At 47.9% G+C, this 18343-nt stretch overlaps 1 protein-coding gene across 6 annotated transcripts in view; it reads right to left on the bottom strand.

Moving 5' to 3' along the window:
* The window catches only part of DIP2A (disco interacting protein 2 homolog A), a 109360-nt gene that overhangs the window by 41907 nt on the left and 49110 nt on the right, over positions 1-18343 (bottom strand). For all 6 annotated transcript variants that reach the window (XR_006057511.2, XM_042238097.2, XM_027961400.3 and 3 more), the window contains 10 exons: positions 16681-16772; positions 10756-10866; positions 8843-8966; positions 8390-8499; positions 8021-8123; positions 7509-7573; positions 7234-7327; positions 6260-6379; positions 5230-5344; positions 3840-3979 (listed from right to left, as the gene is read on the bottom strand). Coding sequence is in view for 5 of the 6 variants with exons in the window: in XM_042238097.2 (XP_042094031.1) it covers positions 3840-3979; positions 5230-5344; positions 6260-6379; positions 7234-7327; positions 7509-7573; positions 8021-8123; positions 8390-8499; positions 8843-8966; positions 10756-10866; positions 16681-16772 (1074 nt within the window). In the remaining variant the exon portion in view is untranslated. The remainder of the gene's footprint in view (positions 1-3839; positions 3980-5229; positions 5345-6259; positions 6380-7233; positions 7328-7508; positions 7574-8020; positions 8124-8389; positions 8500-8842; positions 8967-10755; positions 10867-16680; positions 16773-18343) is intronic.

Raw genomic sequence — 18343 nt, 5'->3', positions numbered from 1 at the left:
GAAATGGACAACTTGGGAGAAATGGACAAATTCTTAGAAAAGTATAACTTTCCAAAACTGAACCAGGAAGAAACAGAAAATCTTAACAGATCCATTGCAAGCACGGAAATTGAAACTATAATCAGAAATCTTCCAGCAAACAAAAGCCAGGACCAGATGGCTTCACAGCTGAATTTTACCAAAAATTTAAAGAAGAGCTAACACCTATCCTACTCAAACTCTTCCAGAAAATTGAAGAGGAAGGTAAACTTCCAAACTCATTCTATGAGGCCACCATCATTCTAATACCTAAACCTGACAAAGATGCCACACAAAAAAGAAAACTACAGGCCAATATCACTGATGAACATACATGCAAAAATCCTTAACAAAATTCTAGCAAACAGAATCCAACAACATATTAAAAAGATCATACACCATGACCAAGTGGGCTTTATCCCAAGGATGCAAGGATTCTTTAATATCTGCAAATCAATCAATGTGATACACCACATTCACAAATTGATAGATAAAAACCATATGATTATCTCAATACATACAGAGAAAGCCTGTGACAAAATTCAACATCCATTTATGATAAAAACCCTCCAGAAAGCAGGCATAGAAGGGAACATACCTCAAGATAATAAAAGCCATATATGATAAACCCACAGCAAACATTATCCTCAATGGTGAAAAATTGAAAGCATTTCCCCTAAAGTCAGGAACAAGACAAGGGTGCCCACTCTCACCAATACTATTCAACATAGTTTTGGAAGTTTTAGCCACAGCAATCAGAAAAGAAAAAGAAATAAAAGGAGTCCAGATTGGAAAAGAAGTAAAACTCTCACTGTTTGCAAACGATATGATGCTCTACATAGAAAACCCGAAAGACTCCACCAGAAAATTATTAGAGCTAATCAATGAATATAGTAAAGTTGCAGGATATAAAATTAACACACAGAAATCCACATTCCTATACACTAACAATGAGAAAACAGAAAGAGAAATTAAGGAAACAATTCCATTCACCATTGCAATGAAAAGAATAAAATACTAAGGAATAAATCTACCTAAAAAAACAAAAGACCTATATATAGAAAACTATAAAACACTGGATGAAAGAAATCAAAGAGGACACAAATAGATGGAGAAATATACCATGTTCATTGATTGAAAGAATCAATATAGGAAAAATGAGTATACTACCCAAAGCAATCTATAGTTTCAATGCAATCCCTATCAAGCTACCAATGGTACTTTTCAGAGAATTAAAACAAATAATTTCACAATTAGTATGGAAATACAAAAAACCTTGAATAGCCAAAGCAACCTTGAGAAAGAAGAACAGAACTGGAGGAATCAACCTGCCTGACTTCAGGCTTTACTACAAAGCTACAGTCATCAAAACAGTATGGTACTGGCACAAAGACAGAAATATAGATCAATGAAACAAAATAGAAAGCCCAGAGATAAATCCATGCACCTATGGACACCTTATCTTCAACAAAGGAGGCAAGAATATATAATGGAGAAAAGACAATCTCTTTAACAAGTGGTGCTGGGGAAACTGGTCAACCACTTGTAAAAGAATGAAACTAGAATACTTTCTAACACCATACACAAAAATAAACTCAAAATGGATCTAAACATAAGACCAGAAACTATAAAACTCCTAGAGGAAAACATAGGCAAAACACTCTCTGACATAAATCACAGCAGGATCCTCCATGACTCACCTCCCAGAATAATGGAAATAATGGAAATAAATGCAAAAATAAACAAATGGGACCTAATTAAACCTAAAAGCTTTTACACAACAAAAGAAACTATAAGCAAGGTGAAAAGACAGCTTTCAGAATGGGAGAAAATAATAGCAGACTAACCAACTGACAAAGAATTAATCTAAAAATATACAAGGAGCTCCTGCAGCTCAATTACAGAAAAATAAACAACCCAAGCAAAAAATGGGCCAAAGATCTAAACAGACATTTCTCCAAAGAAGACATACAGATGGCTAACAAACACATGAAAAGATGCTCAACAGCACTCATTATCAGAGAAATGAAAATCAAAACCACAGTGAGGTACTACCTCACACCAGTCAGAATGGCTGCTATCAAAAAGTCTACAAACAATAAATGCTGGAGAGGGTTTGGAGAAAAGGGAACCCTCTAACACTGTTGGTGGGAATGCAAACTAGTACAGCCACTATGGAGAACAGTGTGGAGATTTCTTAAAAAACTGGAAATAGAACTGCCATACAACCCAGCAATCCCACTGCTGGGCAAACACACCGAGGAAACCAGAATTGAAAGAGACACGTGTACCCCTATGTTCACTGCAGCACTGTTTACAATAGCCAGGATATGGAAGCAACCTAGATGTCCATCGGCAGATGAATGGATAAAAAAGCTGTGGTACACATACACAATGGAATATTATTCCGCCATTAAAAGGAATGCATTTGAATCAGTTCTATTGAGGTGGATGAAACCAGAGCCTATTATACAGAGTGAAGTAAGTCAGAAAGAAAAACACCAATACAGTATACTACGTATATATATGGAATTTAGAAAGATGGTAATAATGACCCTATATGCAAGACAGCAAAAGAGACACAGAGCATAGAACAGTCTTCTGGACTCTGTAGGAGAAGGCGAGGGTGGGATTATCTGTGAGAATAGTACTGGAACACGTATATTATCATATGTGAAACAGATCGCCAGTCCAGGTTCGATGCATGAGACAGGGTGCTCATTGGTGCACTGGGATGACCCTGAGGGATGGGATGGGGAGAGAGGTGGGAGGGGCATTCAGGATGAGGAACACATGTACACCCATGGCTGATTCATGTCGATGTATGGCAAAAACCAGTCCCAATATTGTAAAGTAATTAGCCTCCAATTTAAAGAAATTAATTAATTTAAATTTTTAAAATGTGTTGACTGTAATAGTTCCTATTTTGATTAATAAAGATGTGTTTGAGCCTAGTTAAAATGATTTAAAATTTACATCTGAAACCGCAACTATGTTTGCACCAATCTAATAAATGTCCATCCTTGTTCTGTGTGCTGATCCCCAGCACCACCACGGGGCCAGATGCGACCATGTTCCTCTCTCTGGTGCCCAGCCTGTTCCAAGAGCCTACTGGAGGCAGAGCTGCAGACATGGTCCTGGGCCCAGGACCAGGGTGCACCATGACAGGGCCTGAGTGGAGATAGAAGCTGCTCTCCAGGGTCGCCAGAAGAGTGGGCATGGGCAGGAGAGGAGTTGGAGCACCGCAGGGCAGCCATGGCAAGGGGCAGCCTCAAAGCACACACACGGCACCCCCTACTCACAAAGCCACTGGCCTCTGGCTGGCTCTGCTCTAAATTCCCTCCTGTGACAATGCTTGGCAGGGGGGTGCCCTGTGGGAAGATGGTGCCATCACCCTCCCCCACTGTTGCCCCACCGGTGACTCGTGCGCCATCCAGGCCCATGGCCTTCCTGGAGCCTTTAGGGTCCTGCTGCTGCTCACCTAACAGGCCCTCGGCAGGACCAAGACAACCCCATCACTGGTGCCTGCAGCTGAGGGCCTGAGGGCTGTAGGCCTCGCCAAGGGACAAGCACGTGACCGCCTGGTACACGAGCTTCCAGAGGGGAGCTCTGTCACTACTCCCCAGCCCTGAGAGGACCAAGGCGGGGTCATGGGGTAAACACACTGCCCTTGATACAAAGGGAGGCAAAAAACAGAAAACATGTTACAAACAAAAATCGCAGCCCACATGGACCATCTGAAGCCTGGTATTTGTGTACTATGGAGCCCATCCAACCACAGTACAAGACCCTTCCCCACTATGACCCCACTGTGCCCTCACCTCCAGGCATCACCTGGCCGACGTCCTGAACTGTGAGGACCGACAGCTTCTCCTCAGCGTCCACTCTAATCACCCCGTGACTGAGGCCACTCATGGACAGCACAGCTCTTCTTGGAGGAGGGCCCCCCAGGTCAGGAGGCCTGGAAACAAAATTTATTAACTGATGAGGGGACAGCCCCCTGACAACAGGTTGATGTGCAGCAAAGTGCCAGCTGGTGCCAGGCTGTGGGGATGCTGGCTGCGAGACCCCAGGGGCGGGCTGCATCTCCACAGGTCCGCATGACACCCCACCCCACGTGCTCCACAGCAGGGGACCAGGGGGCTGCAGAGACCATGCAGTGATGCTGCATGCCTTCCAAGGAAGGCACAAAGGTGACTGCTTCCACCAGGCAGGTGGCACCGGGACAGTGCCAAGAGCGCCAGACAGCAGGTGAGCAGTCGATGCTTCCTGGAAGCAAGCCCAAAGGACCCAGAGACCAGAGGAGGTGGCCTGGAGCCACGGCAGAAGAACAGCAGGCTGCATCACCCATTCCAGCCAAAGGCCACCGAGCTGCAGCAGACTGCCCCAAAGAGGGGTCCCGACTCCCGCCTGTGGGAAGCCAGGGGCAGTAAAGCGGCCACTGCTGCAATGCCAAGTTTGGGCCTGATTGGTTTCACAGCAGCAGGAGCTGGGAGGCTGAGAATCAAATGTTACGTCTTCTCCAGTAAGAAAAACCACTCTGCTGAGCACAAGAGGTCACCACAGAACAAAGGCATGAAGAACCCCCTGCGGTCTGGGGAGGATAAAGGTGATGTTTTTAATGTTGATTCTTATCAACATGTTACGATTTCTTACAGCCATGGATAAATAAACGACATAATACAAGACTACAACTGAAACTCACTCTCTTAACAACTGAGTTGAGAGTGGGAAATTAACCAAGTGCCCACAAATGTGAGCGCACTGCCCTCTACCTGAGGATGGCACTCAGGGGCATGGACGGCAGCCTTAGGTGAGCAGAGATGACTGGGCAGGAAGGCGACCCCGTTGGGGCCTGGGGAGTCACGTGGGTGAGCACACAGCAGGAGGCTGTGTCTCTCAGGCCTCCCAACCCCATCAGAACAGGGCGAGCCCTGGGCTGCAATAACCCAGAGATGGTGGTCCAGGGAGCCACCATGGAACTGTGTCGCAAATCAGGACAGCCAGGGAGGGACGTGTGGCCAACAGGGCGTGCAGATGTGGCAGTCGGGGCAGCCCCGCTATGACATGAACATGCCTGGAGACGGGCCCCAGACCAGGCACTGCTCACAGTTTCTCTTGCTCAGGAACAAATCAACCAAATTTGCTCTCACAGGTAATTCAGCTGAACGAAGAAAAAGTAAGTGTCTACAAGACAGCCAGATCAGCTACCTGCGGATGGCCACGGTGAGCGCCTCTGGCGAGCTGGCACAGGGGCAGATAACCTCTGGCCTCAGCCCTCTGGCCTGGAAGACGTTGAGGAACGCATCACAGGAGGATATGGACCCTGCATGAGACAGAGTGGACACGAGAGCTGAGCAGAAGGCCGTCAGGAACCCAGTGTGGAAGATGCCTGGTGCCAGGCCCAGATGCTGTACCCCTTCACCTCAATCAACCCATCAGTCTCATGGTGGAAGGGGGCTGTTTCCACAAAAAACAGGATGCATTTTTAAGCTGCTAGCAAATAAGCTGACTCTCACCCCTGGCGTTGAGTCTGAGGTCTGATAGCCTCGCCCACCTACTGGCAGCTGTGCCAAATGGGAGGCGACCCCAGCCACCCACAGAGCTGGAGTTGAACCTTCTGCAGCAAGCAGCCCGGCTCTGTGAGCACCTGCTCCTGGATGCGCCTCACAGCTGCAGTCTGCCAGTAGCTTCAACATGCCTCTCCCTGCAGGGGCAGCCCAGCCCCTCAACCCTGCTTCTCTGCCCACTTGCCCAGCCATGGTCTAGGGGTGGTGCTGCCTGCTCAGGGCATAAGTCAGCACAGCCTTGCCCCCACTGGGACCAGGGCTGCACCCCAACCTGCAGCATTCTGCCACAGGGAGGCTCAGGAAAGGAGGAAACCTGGCCATGGGTCCTTGTGTCCAGCAGAGGACAAACAAGACAGTCCGGATCACTCGGAGCATCAAGGAAGCGATGGGCACTCAGAGTTCTGGGATCTGAGGTCTGTGGGACAGCTGGCCTGGGGAGGGTCTCCTGGTGGCTCAGCAGCTGTGCCAAGAGTGTGGTGGAGACGCAGAGGAGCCAGCGGCCTGTGGTGCTTTGGAGGTAGGACGAGGGGCTCAGGGGTGGGTGGAGGGAGTAAGAGGCTTTGGAGTGCTAGAAGGTGGGATGCCCTCCCAACAGTCAGGTACCTAGGAGCCCAGGGTTGTCAGGGCCACACTACAGAGGGGTTCCGGGGTTGGGGGTGGGCAGTACTCACAGGGGTTTGCACCATCAGCCACGATCAGCAGGCGCAGGGAGCTGAGGCTGACGTCCCTCTGACCTCGCTGAGCCAAGAGAGACCAATGCATGTCACGGGACTTCACCAGTGCAGCTTGGGCTGCAGGGGAACAGGATGTGCCTGCGTCACGGGCAGGCAGGCCCACAGAGTAGGCCACGTGCTCCCCACAGCCCAGCTTCTGGACTTCCCCCACCTGGCCTGCCTGGAAGCCAGTTCAGTGCAGGGGTCATTCTGACTCTCTCCCTGCTCCCACCACACCTGCCTCTTGCTCCCCAGCTGCCCCTCCCCAGCTGCCCCTCTCTGGCTGTCTCTCCCCGACAGGGGGGACCCTCTAGCGGGAGGGGCCACTGCCGAATGCTACCCTAGGATTCGGTTTTCATCCGTCAGACAGTCATCAGAGACAGCCCCTCACAGGGCACAGCCCACATCCGCACTTCATAACCGGCAACATCATTAGTGTGGTCAGCACGCATGGGGCACCCAGGACACAGCAGGCCCACCAAGCCCTGCTGGAGCAGAGCCCAGGGACTCCCGGATTATGCAGGGGTGGCCGTGCTCGGGAAGCACCGACTGACTCCGGATGGACAGCAGGGTGGCCGTGGCCCTGTGGGCAGCCCCACCGCTCCGGATCATGAAGTGCTTTGTTTGAATGATCAGCTTTGCTACTGGTGGCTTGAAGACGCCTAACTTCAAATTCGCGCCATCTCAAGAGCTAACAATCAGGAGCGTTTATATGACAGCATGAAGTCAGGAGTCTATGGCCATGCCGACCAGAGCCATCCTCCACGAGCCCCCTATTCCAAGCACTGGAGAGTCAGGCTGCGGGCAGGGGGTGCCTGCCCTGGCCCCCGCCTGCAGCTCTGTGTGCTGCCATATTATTTCTTAATCACCAAAGATTAACTCAAAGACCCCTCTAAAGAAGGACGCACAGACAGACGACGTTCCTCTGTTACCTTTATACACGCACACTTTCTGAATCCAGGAGAGTGGGTTCGCCTTCATCAGTGCATATGGGATGCTGACCACATGTAGCCTGTTCAAGATGCTCTGCAAAGAGACCCGCGGTTGTAGGGGAGGGGGCCCCCACCAGGAGAAGCACAGAGAGTGTCAGAGCTCTACTCACAGCATAAGGGCTGACTCCACCAGCCACAGTGGGGCTTGGTGTTGCCCATGGGCATAAAACATTAGCAACCTCCCCACAGTTAGGTAGTATAGACACAGCACTCACTGTTAACACTCCATGCCACAGGCCGGCATCCCTTTTGAAATCCAGCACATTTGTTAATGTTTCAGCTGAAAGTGGACAAAGACCGTTAAACAACCAAGCGACCCTCCTCACAAGTCACATGCATTTTCAGAAACACCCTGAGATGATTACATCATCAACAAATAGGAGTTCTAGGAAACATATACAGCACTTCCAAATACCATGTCCCAACCAGTCAATAATCTTGGTAAATGTGAAAGCAGATCACACAACTACGAGTTAGCACAGAGAACAAGCTGACTGCTCTTCTGGAAACACAGGGAGCAGCCACACTCCAGAGGCTGCAGGAGTGCGCGTGTCCTTCTCCTCTCGGAAGTGGAGCAGAGGGCAGTGGAGGGTCTCTCGTTCCCATGCCCCACCCCCGTCTCAGGTCACCCTTCAGCCCCAGGATCACAGCATGCCGTGTCCCTTCCCACTCACAGGCCTCACTGGGTAAGCTCTGGGAGGGGCCAGAGAGCCACCCCAACCCTTACCTTCCGAGTAGCCACACGCCTGGGTCAGAGCCTGGCATTGCGCCAGCAGGGACACATGGGACACCGCCACTCCCACCGTACTTCCCTCCTTGCTGGTTTTGTACTGAAAGATTCCAAAGTACGAGCTCATTAGGTGACATTTCTGGAGGCTGTCCTTCACTCACCACAGGTTCGACCAGAGCCCACAGTGTGCCTGGGCCCTCAAGGTGATGCCCTCAACTGACGTCAGGCTCACCCTGGGTGGGCGAGGGGAGCAGGTGGCCCCCAGGGAGGCAGAAGGGGAGGCTCTGGGTGCAGCACCATGCCTTTCTGGGGTGAAGGAAAAGTACGCATGGAGGTGCCCGAGCGTGGGGCCCGGGAGGGCACTACCTCGATGTAGGCGGTCTGGGGCCCCGCATCCTGCATTGCTGGGTGCCAGTCCTTGGGGGGCTTGGTCAGGTGCTTCCCATCGATCACCAGCCAGGTGAGGGGGGGCCAGCCTGTGAGGGCACAAACAGGGACACGCAGAGGCAGGGTCAGAGGGCCCTGCTCCCTCCCGACACCTCTGTGTCCAACACACTGCCCGAGCCACTGAAAGGTGGGCAGGAGCCCCCGTCTCACTTGACCTTCATTCACTTATGTTTAATGACCAGTGGCTGCCAGGCTGGTCAGCATAGGTCTAGACCCTGAGCCAAGTGAGGAGCGAGATTCACCAAAGTCTAAAACAAGGCCAAACTTTTGCTGAAGGCCCCTTGTCTCTGTAGCGGCTGCTGACAGGAAAGGACGCCCAAGGGCCCAGTTTAGTAGAGAACCCTGCCGCATGCTACTCCCCCATGGGCCCACCTTTGAAGGTCACCACCTCTCCGGTCTGAGCCTTGGGCAGGCCTTTCTGACAAGCATCCGTGGTCAGGGCCAGGGAGACGCCACAGCTGCCCAGCAGAAACCCAACCTGCTGGCTGCCAGCATCCTGCAGAAACAGAGGGGCAGGGGCTCACTTGCACGCAGGACAGCTTTTCTCAGCACGTGTAAAGCTAGACCAGGTCAGCCCGTGAGGTGTGTGTATATTTCCCTCAAAATGAAATAACTTAAGTTCTTAATTTCAAAAGATAAAGTTCTGGGTAACTGACTAACTTCTCAAAGTTTTTCTTGCAAATGACACTAGCATTTTAATAAACTCCAAAAATAATAGCACTGAAATTTACACTTGATTTGTATTTGAAATTTACAGATTAATTTGGGGAGGTCTGACCTTTAACAATCTTAATTATTTTTGCACAGAATACATCCTTCAGTAGCGTTTTATCATTTTCTTCTTATAAGTTTTAGAAACTCAAATCCTTCTCTAAGAACCCTGTATTCAAATATTTGCATATCATATATATCACCCTTTGGGATATACTGCATTTATTCACAAGTTTTACTTTGAGGATTCTCGAATTAGAATATTTCTTGCTGATAATGCTCATGTTAATAATTACCTGAACACTGGGATACAATAGAAAACTATGATTTTCTAAAATACATGTTCAGTCTACTCCTAGAATAATATACTTTTCAGTAATCACATTACTGGTATTTATATCTAAAGTGTAAATGAAGATCATGGCATCTGGTCCCATCACTTCATGGGAAATAGATAGGGAAACAGTGAAAACAGTGTCAGACTTTATTTTTGGGGGCTCCAAAATCACTGCAGATGGTGACTGCAGCCATGAAATTAAAAGACGCTTACTCCTTGGAAGAAAAGTTATGACCAACCTAGATAGCATGTTGAAAAGCAGAGACATTACTTTACCAACAAACATCCATCTAGTCAAGGCTATGGTTTTTCCAGTAGTCATGTATGGATGTCAGAGTTGGACTGTGAAGAAAGCTGAGTGCCGAAGAATTGATGCTTTTGAACTGTGGTGTTGGAGAAGACTCTTAAGAGTCCCTTGGACTGCAAGGAGATCCAACTAGTCCATTCTGAAGGAGATGAGCCCTGGGATTTCTTTGGAAGGAATGATGCTAAAGCTGAAACTCCAGTACTTTGGCCACCTCATGCGAAGCATTGACTCATTGGAAAAGACTCTGATGCTGGGAGTGACTGGGTGGGTGCAGGAGGAGAAGGGGACGACAGAGGATGAGATGGCTGGATGGCATCACTGACTCGATGGACATGAGTCTGAATGAACTCCAGGAGATGGTGACGGACAGGGAGGCCTGGCGTGCTGCGATTCATGGGGTCGCAAAGAGTCAGACACGACTGAGCAACTGAACTGAACTGAACTGAATAGCTATCTAGGACATCAGCCCCTCCCCCACTGGAAGCCACTTGTGAGCAATGAGATCTGCTCACGGTTTCGGAGGTGATCAGCACACAGGAGGGTCTCAAGTCATGTGTTTGTCACTGAGAAATGAGCTGTAACACATCTCTGTAATGACTGACTCATCCAGAAGTGAAAATTATTATCAAGAAGCACACCATTTTGAGAAAAGGTTTAACAGAATCTCATCAGATCCCAAATTCTATTCGTTAGAAGAAAAGACGTTCGTTTCTGTTGAGATATCAGACCAACAGGTGTTCTTGCACCCTTCTCCCAGGGAGACACATGAAAGGGCATCTAGGCGAGGCTGCCCGGGTCTCCGCGGCCCGCCCGCACGTCCTCCCCCAATAAGAGGCGCCTGGAGCGAGGACACAAAGACACCTGCACTGGATGCGGGACGTCAGGACCAAGCCTCGGGGACCAGGAACCCGAGCTGGCACCACGCGCTACCTTTCTCGTGAGCGGCACTTCGATGGGGACAGGAACCACTTCGGCCAGGAGACACCCGTAGAACGCAACCATGAACATCACCGGGTCACTATTCGGGAACACCAGCGCCACCTACAAGAGCACAAAGGAAAACCCTGCAATCCACTTGGGAAGAAGTCAGTCATCTGCATACCTACTGATGAGACAGATTTTAGCTCAGAAAATGTTACTTTGTGTGTTAATACTTGGTTCTTAAGTTTCCACAACCATGTAACTTCTACTACATACTTTTTAGGTTAAAGACTTTACTCCACATGTAACAAAACATGTTAATTTAAATTCCTGGGCCTAATAAAAAAGCAAGTCTGGCAAAGCAACTCGGGCTGGGTCCGCCAGTGGGTCTAGATCCACCTCCATCCACTCTGACCACGCAGGGATAGGTGTAATGGACCACCACCCACCATCAAGTAGCCCAGGAAAAAAACACCCGGACACGAAAAGAGAACCCGGAATCAAAGTATATCCAAATAACTTCCAAAAGGGAAAATCTGGACACTGAAGTTCAACTGTACAGATCTTCACTCAAGACTGAAACGCTAACAGGGGAGAGTGGGGGGCACAGAATACCTCAGCAAGACCCCGCCCCCCACCTGCCCTCTCCCTCTGAGTCTCCACAGGGCCCACTCCCTGCCCTCATCTGGCCACCATGCTGCCACAGCTTAAATTACACGTCCTCAGGGCCTCCCTGGTGGTCCAGTGGATAAAACTTCACACTCCCAGTGCAGAGGACCGAGGTGTGATCCCTGGTCAGAAAACTAGATCCCATAGGCCACAGCATGACCCCAAAAATTACATATTCTATTACATTTATCTTACATTTTTATAAAAAAAATTTTTTTGAACACAGAGATTTAAAATGACAAAAAGCACTAATGAAAAACAGCACCCTGCACCCTTCCCCAGCCCCCAAGGCAACCACTTCTAACACATCTTAAACCCTCCCCTTAGCCAACTCTCTCGTCTTTTCAGCCACTATGCTCATCTTGCTGCATCTCACATGTGAAGGCACTGGACAGGCGCTTTACTTCCTTTTACAGCAGACGAACCCTGAGCCCTCTGCCCTCTTCCCCTCTCTCTTTCATCATCCCAGTTTCCATGTCTTACATTATCTGGTTAAATCAAAAGCTATTTAGGAATATCTGTAAGGCCATAATATTGTAGTGTGCTTGAAACCTAAATGGTAAGCCAGAATAGTATATGAGGAGACTGTTAACACAGAGCTTTGGATAACTAATAACCCTTTAATAAGACAAAACTTGAGCTACGTCTATATTCATTCTGTACTTGAGGTCTGGAAATCAAGTCTCTAACAAGTTTCTTGAAAATGGCAAAGATCTCCTTTGAAGGTTGATGTTAATAAGTGTTTGTCCCACTAAAAGGACTGTGAGCCTTGAGATTGGATGTTTGGTAGAGCATACACGTGAATATTCATTGGAAGGACTGATGCGGATTCTGAAGCTCCAGTACTTTGGCCACCTGATGCAAAGAACTGACTCATTGGAAAAGACCCTGAAGCTGAGAAAGACTGAAGGCAGGAGGAGAAGAGGACAACAGAGGATGAGATGGTTGGATGGCATCACCGATTTGATAGACATGAGTTTGAGCAAGCTCTGGGAGTTGCTGATGGATAGGGAAGACTGGCATGCTGCAGTTCATGGGGCTGCAAAGAGTTGGACATGACTGAGCGACTGATTTGAACACATTTTTAGAGAATCTCTTATAAAGAGTTGTGTCTATTCAATTTTATAAAATATACTATCACAAGAGGATGAACTTGCCACCCACCTCTGATCACTAACTCTCTAACTGCAATCTCGTCAGCCTTTTCATAACTAACCCAACTACGTGGATCCACCTACAAGTCAATAAAGTATCTGTAAGTATGTCTGCTGGACTGGAAGAAACACAAGCTGGAATCAAGATTGCCAGGAGAAATATCAATAACCTCAGATATGCAGATGACACCACACGTATGGCAGAAAGTGAAGAGGAGCTAAAAAGCCTCTTGATGAAAGTGAAAGAGGAGAGTGAAAAAGTTGGCTTAAAGCTCAACATTCAGAAAACAAAGATCATGGCATCTGGTCCCATCACTTCATGGGAAGTAGATGGGGGAAGAGTGGAAACAGTGTCAGACTTTATTTTTTGGGGCTCCAAAATCACTGCAGATGGTGACTGCAGCCATGAAATTAAAAGACGCTTACTCCTTGGAAGAAAAGTTATGACCAACATAGATAGTATATTCAAAAGCAGAGACATTACTTTGCCAACTAAGGCCCGTCTAGTCAAGGCTATGGTTTTTCCTGTGGTCATGTATGGATGTGAGAGTTGGACTGTGAAGAAGGCTGAGGGCCAAAGAATTGATGCTTTTGAACTGTGGTGTTGGAGAAGACTCCTGAGAGTCCCTTGGACTGTAAGGAGATCCAACCAGTCCATTCTGAAGGCGATCAACCCCGGGATTTCTTTGGAAGGAATGATGCTGAAGCTGAAACTCCAGTACTTTGGCCACCTCATGAGAAGAGCTGACTCATTGGAAAAGACTCTGATGCTGGGAGGGATTGGGGGCAGGAGGAGAAGGGGACGACCGAGGATGTGATGGCTCGATGACATCACAGACTCAATGGACATGAGTCTGAGTGAACTCCGGGAGATGGTGATGGACAGGGAAGTCTGGCGTGCTGCGATTCATGGGGTCGCAAAGAGTCAGACACGACTGAGCAACTGAACTGAACTGAACTAAAGTATGTCCTTGCAAGAACTTTCCTCCAGAGAAAGAAATGAGTGATTCTTAGATTCACTGTAAAGCACAACATGAGCCCAGGTTTCCAGCAGGTCTGTCCTAAAGCATTAGGTACACAAGGTATCATTGGTACTGTTCACACTTGTACAGCCAAGCTCCGCCTTGTCTTCTGGTGGGATAGTCACCGCCTCTTTCACCAGCTTCATTCCCTGTGTGCACCGGCCAGCTTTCTCAGAAATGCTCCACTGGGTTGTCAAAGTCGGTCAGTATTATTTCCAAATAACTAGCCAGGCAGGTAAACTCACGGTTTCACCAGCTGCTGACCAGTCAGCTCACCTGGGGCGTCATCCTTCTGGTCCCGTTTGGGCTGCTCCTTGATCCGCAGCTTGAGGTCACCCTGGCAGCTCTCCTGTCTCACCACTCACTCGTATGCTGAAGCACTTCCTCTGCTAACTTCCCGAGACAGTGCTTCAGAGCCAACTGTCTGAGTGCTGCCTGTCTGAAAACACTACCCCATCCTCACTTCTGTGACTATCTGAGCACTGCCTGTCTAAAAACAGTGCCCTGTCCTCACCTCTGTGACTGTCTGAGTGCTGCCTGTCTGAAAACAGTGCCCCGTCCTCACCTCTGTGACCGTCTCAGTGCTGCCTGTCTTTAAACACTGCCCGTCCTCATCGTTGTGGACTGCCTAGGAACAGACCTGAAGGTTGAAAATACTGCTCCATGTCCTCCAGTATCACACCAAGAAGCCCAGCCCTGGGGCTGCTGGGCCTTGCTGGACAAGCCCACTCTCCCTGAAAGCTACACCCACCTTCCAGTACCTGGGCAGGTGTCTCGGTGTGGGCCTGTGCACCCCCACAGGTCCTTGACTCCAGCTCTGGAAATGGTCTGGCATCACTATTACAATGCGAAGTTTCCCTCTCTCCTCTAGACGTCATCTTAGAGGACAGCCTTCATGACCAAGTCTAACCTGCACTGTTCTTCCTACTTTCCATCTCTCAGTCTCCCTACTAGTATCTTTTCCTTGATTTATGGAGCTATATCCTCACATCAGATCTCCAGGGATGTTAACGCTAATATTTTTTAAAACTTATTTTCGGCCTCTATCTTTCCTTCAAGCTGGTTTGTTTCTTCTTCCTCCCTCCGTTTCTCCCCCAGTTCAGTTCAGTCACTCAGTCGTGTCTGACTCTTTGTGACCCCATGGACTGTAGCACACCAGGCTTCCTTGTCCATCACCAACTCCTGGAGCCTGCTCAGACTCATGTCCATCAAATCGGTGATGCCATCCAACCTCTCATCCTCTGTCATCCCCTTCTCCTCCTGCCTTCAATCTTGCCCAGCATCAGGGTCTTTTCCAATCAGTCAGTTCTTTGCATCAGGTGGCCAAAGTATTGGAGCTTCAGAATCAGCATCAGTCCTTCCAATGAACACTCAGGACTGATTTCCTTTAGGACTGACTGGTTTGATCTCCTTGCAGTTCAAGGGACTCTCAAGAGTCTTCTCTAACACCACAAGTTTGAAAGCATCAGTTCTTCAGTGCTCAGCTTTCTTTATGCTCCAACTCTCACATCCACACATGACTACTGGAAAAACCACAGCTTTGACTAGACAGACCTTTGTTGGCAAAGTAATGTCCCTGCTTTTTAATATGCTGTCTAGGTTGGTCGTAGCTTTTCTTCCAAGGAGCAAGCGTCTTTTAATTTCATGGCTACAGTCACCATCTGCAGTGATTTTGGAGCCCAGAAAAATAAAGTCTCACTGTTTTCCATTGTTTCCCCATCTATTTGCCATGAAGTGATGGGACTGGATGCCATGATCTTAGTTTTTTGAATGTTGAGCTTTAAGCCAACTTTTTCACTCTCCTCTTTCACTTTCATCAAGAGGCTCTTTAGTTTTCTATCACTTTCTGCCTTAAGGGTGGTGTCATCTGTGTATCTGAGGATATCGATATTTCTCCCAGCAATCTTCATTCCAGCTTGTGCTTCATCCAGCCTGGCATTTCACATGATGTACTCTGAATATAAGTTAAATAAGCAGGGTGACAATATACAGCCTTGACATACTCCTTTCCTGATTTGGAACCAGTCATTGTTCTGTGTCCGGTTCTCACTGCTGCTTCCTGCCCTGCATGCAGGTTTCTCAGGAGGCAGGGCAGGTGGTCTGGTGTCCTGTCTCTTGGAGAATTTCCCAGTTTCTTGTGACCTTTCTCCCCCACCTCCCCTTTAATTTGTCTGCCCATTTCTTGGACCTTTGGTTCTTCTCTTTCACACGCAAGTTTCTGTCCTTACACCTCCTTGGCTGCTGATTTACACTGAAGACTGAGGCACCTGGAGAGCTGCCTGAAACTCAGCATCACCCTGTCTACTCACAGCTCCTCTGCTGGGTGTGCTGACCTCAGGCGCCCCTCCTCACAGGGGAGGTCACTGCTGAGCAGGCTGGTCTTCACCATTCTGAACTCCGTTACACCTGGCCTCCTCATGTCTGGCTCGGTCTGCTGAGAGCAGTGCTGTGGGCAGAACTTCCCATAATGGCAGAAACGTTCCTTCTCAACATTCCTTCTCTATCAAATATGCTAGCTGTCGGTCACAAGCAGTGACTGATGCCCAGAAACAGGACTTGCACAACTCTTGGGTTAATTTGAACAGCCCATGTAGCCACTGCCGACCGTGCTGGGCAGTGCAGGATGAGGAACTGCATTGGGGGGAGTGCAGCTCAACAGCCTCCTCTGTGTTCCATTCTGGCCAGTGGGAAAGAGGGGGCTTCCTGGCCACACGGAACAGGGAAGGAGATGAATATAAAACACCCAGAATTTCAAAGTAACATCGATGATTCCTCTCAAAATAGGAACTCTGGAAATGTAACATTAATACTTGACATTAATATTTTTGTTAAAACCAACATATATGAAGAGGAAGAGAAAAGAAGTTGAAGAATCAGAGACTGTTCAATGAGTGAGAAAAAAAGGAACCATCATTTTATCTACATCAACACAAACCTTCTCAACATTCAGTACTTTTCACTGCTGACTTAAACCCTTTGTGTTAATGCTGTGAGTCAAAACAATCGACAGAGCACTGATGCCATCAAAAGGGATTTTTGGCCTCCACTCTTACTCCCTCCCTCCAACAAAGGTTCATGTGGTTACTTACTCTGTCTCCAGGTTTAAGCAGTGGTTCGTTCTTATTAGTCAGTTTATTAAGTAGCGTATAAGCTAGTTTTAAACTTCGACTCCAAAGTTTGCCTAAAATAAAATAAAAATACTAACAATGTAAAATTCAATAAACTAATAGTTACAATTTTAATGTAGCAATCATAATACTCCATTATATACCATTATTACTCTATTGTGAAAATGCAGATATTAATAGTTGCCAACTGATAGTTATTTTGCACAATGCGATAATGAACATCATAGTTTTCTCTTAGAAACAAGTTACAGATTTATTTTTCTTAACAGAAAAATAAAACATTTTCTTATAAAAAATTCAGAATACAGAAAAGCCAGCTGGAAAAAAAAGCATTTTTTCTGTTATGTATGTCTGCGTATACACACACATAATATGCATAATTTTTTAAAAATGGGATCATATTGACACTTCACTCTTATTTCAATCAACTGTGAATCACGGTGAACGCATTTTCGTTCCACTATGTCTCACTCATCCCCTTACACAAGTGGCACACAGTTCATTTCACCTCTACAACAATAATTCACGAGGTGGGTCCTATCTTCATTTCTGCTCTTCACTCAAGAGAACAGTCAGGGAGATGCCAGGTGATCCGCTAGTGCCACGGCTGCTGGAGAGGTGCATCTGGACCCCTCACACACGTACACTACAGCACACCACACACACACGTCACACATACACACACTGTCACAGACACCATGCACACACCACACACACACACCACACATATCCACAGACATCATATGCACACTCCCTCCGGCAGGTGGCAGGTCTCTATGTGGATGGGAGAACAGCAGTGCTCCAGCCCAGGAGGGGAGGAGGAGGCCAGCCGTGCAGCCGTGAGCAGCCAGGACACGTGGCCGGCAACACGTGCAGCACAAGCTGCTGACAAGTACAGACATCCAGAACACAAAAATGCTACAAACAGCCCCGTGTAAAATGTGCAAAAGACTCAACAGCATTTAACAAAAGAGAAAACCTAAAGGATGAAAACAGGAAAAGACTACAACGTACCAGCCATCACCAGATTAGCACCACAATGACTATCACTGTGTTCTCAGCAGATTAGCTCAAAGTAATGCTGCCAATGGCAGGGAGAGGGACTCACATACCAGGCAGCTGAGTGCAAACTGAAAAGGTCTGGAATTACCTGGCAAAGGTAAAACCGTCATTATCCTAGACTGAGCTAGTGCTTCCTCTCCTAATATTAACACATGCTGGACAAGAACGCACGCTTGTCTACCAGGCAGCGCTGACTGTAACAATCAAGATGGAAATGACCCAACATCCACCAATAGTATGATGGATACATATACCCTGAAATAGTATTCATTCCTCAACGGAAATGAATGAGCCACAACTATATACAATAATACGGATGACTCTTAATGCATATAGTAAGAGGCTCCACTGCCAAGCAGGAATGAGGAGTAATGGCAGACCAGCACTGCCATCCAAAATGATTTTAAAGCTGGATAAAATGCAAGACCATCTTCTCAGGGAGCTGACTCCAGGGAAACCCCTGGGGAGGGGAGCTGATCTTCCACAGCTGTTCTTGCAAAAACTGGGGTGTTTGGGGTCCTGCCACCCATAGGACATCAGTGCCTCATGGTCTTAGGCCTAT

Source organism: Ovis aries, chromosome 1, assembly GCF_016772045.2.
Source record: "Ovis aries strain OAR_USU_Benz2616 breed Rambouillet chromosome 1, ARS-UI_Ramb_v3.0, whole genome shotgun sequence".
Classification (NCBI taxonomy): Eukaryota; Metazoa; Chordata; class Mammalia; order Artiodactyla; family Bovidae; genus Ovis; species Ovis aries.
Note: the sequence above shows the minus strand (reverse complement) of the source record. Positions and strands in the feature narration are given on the sequence as shown.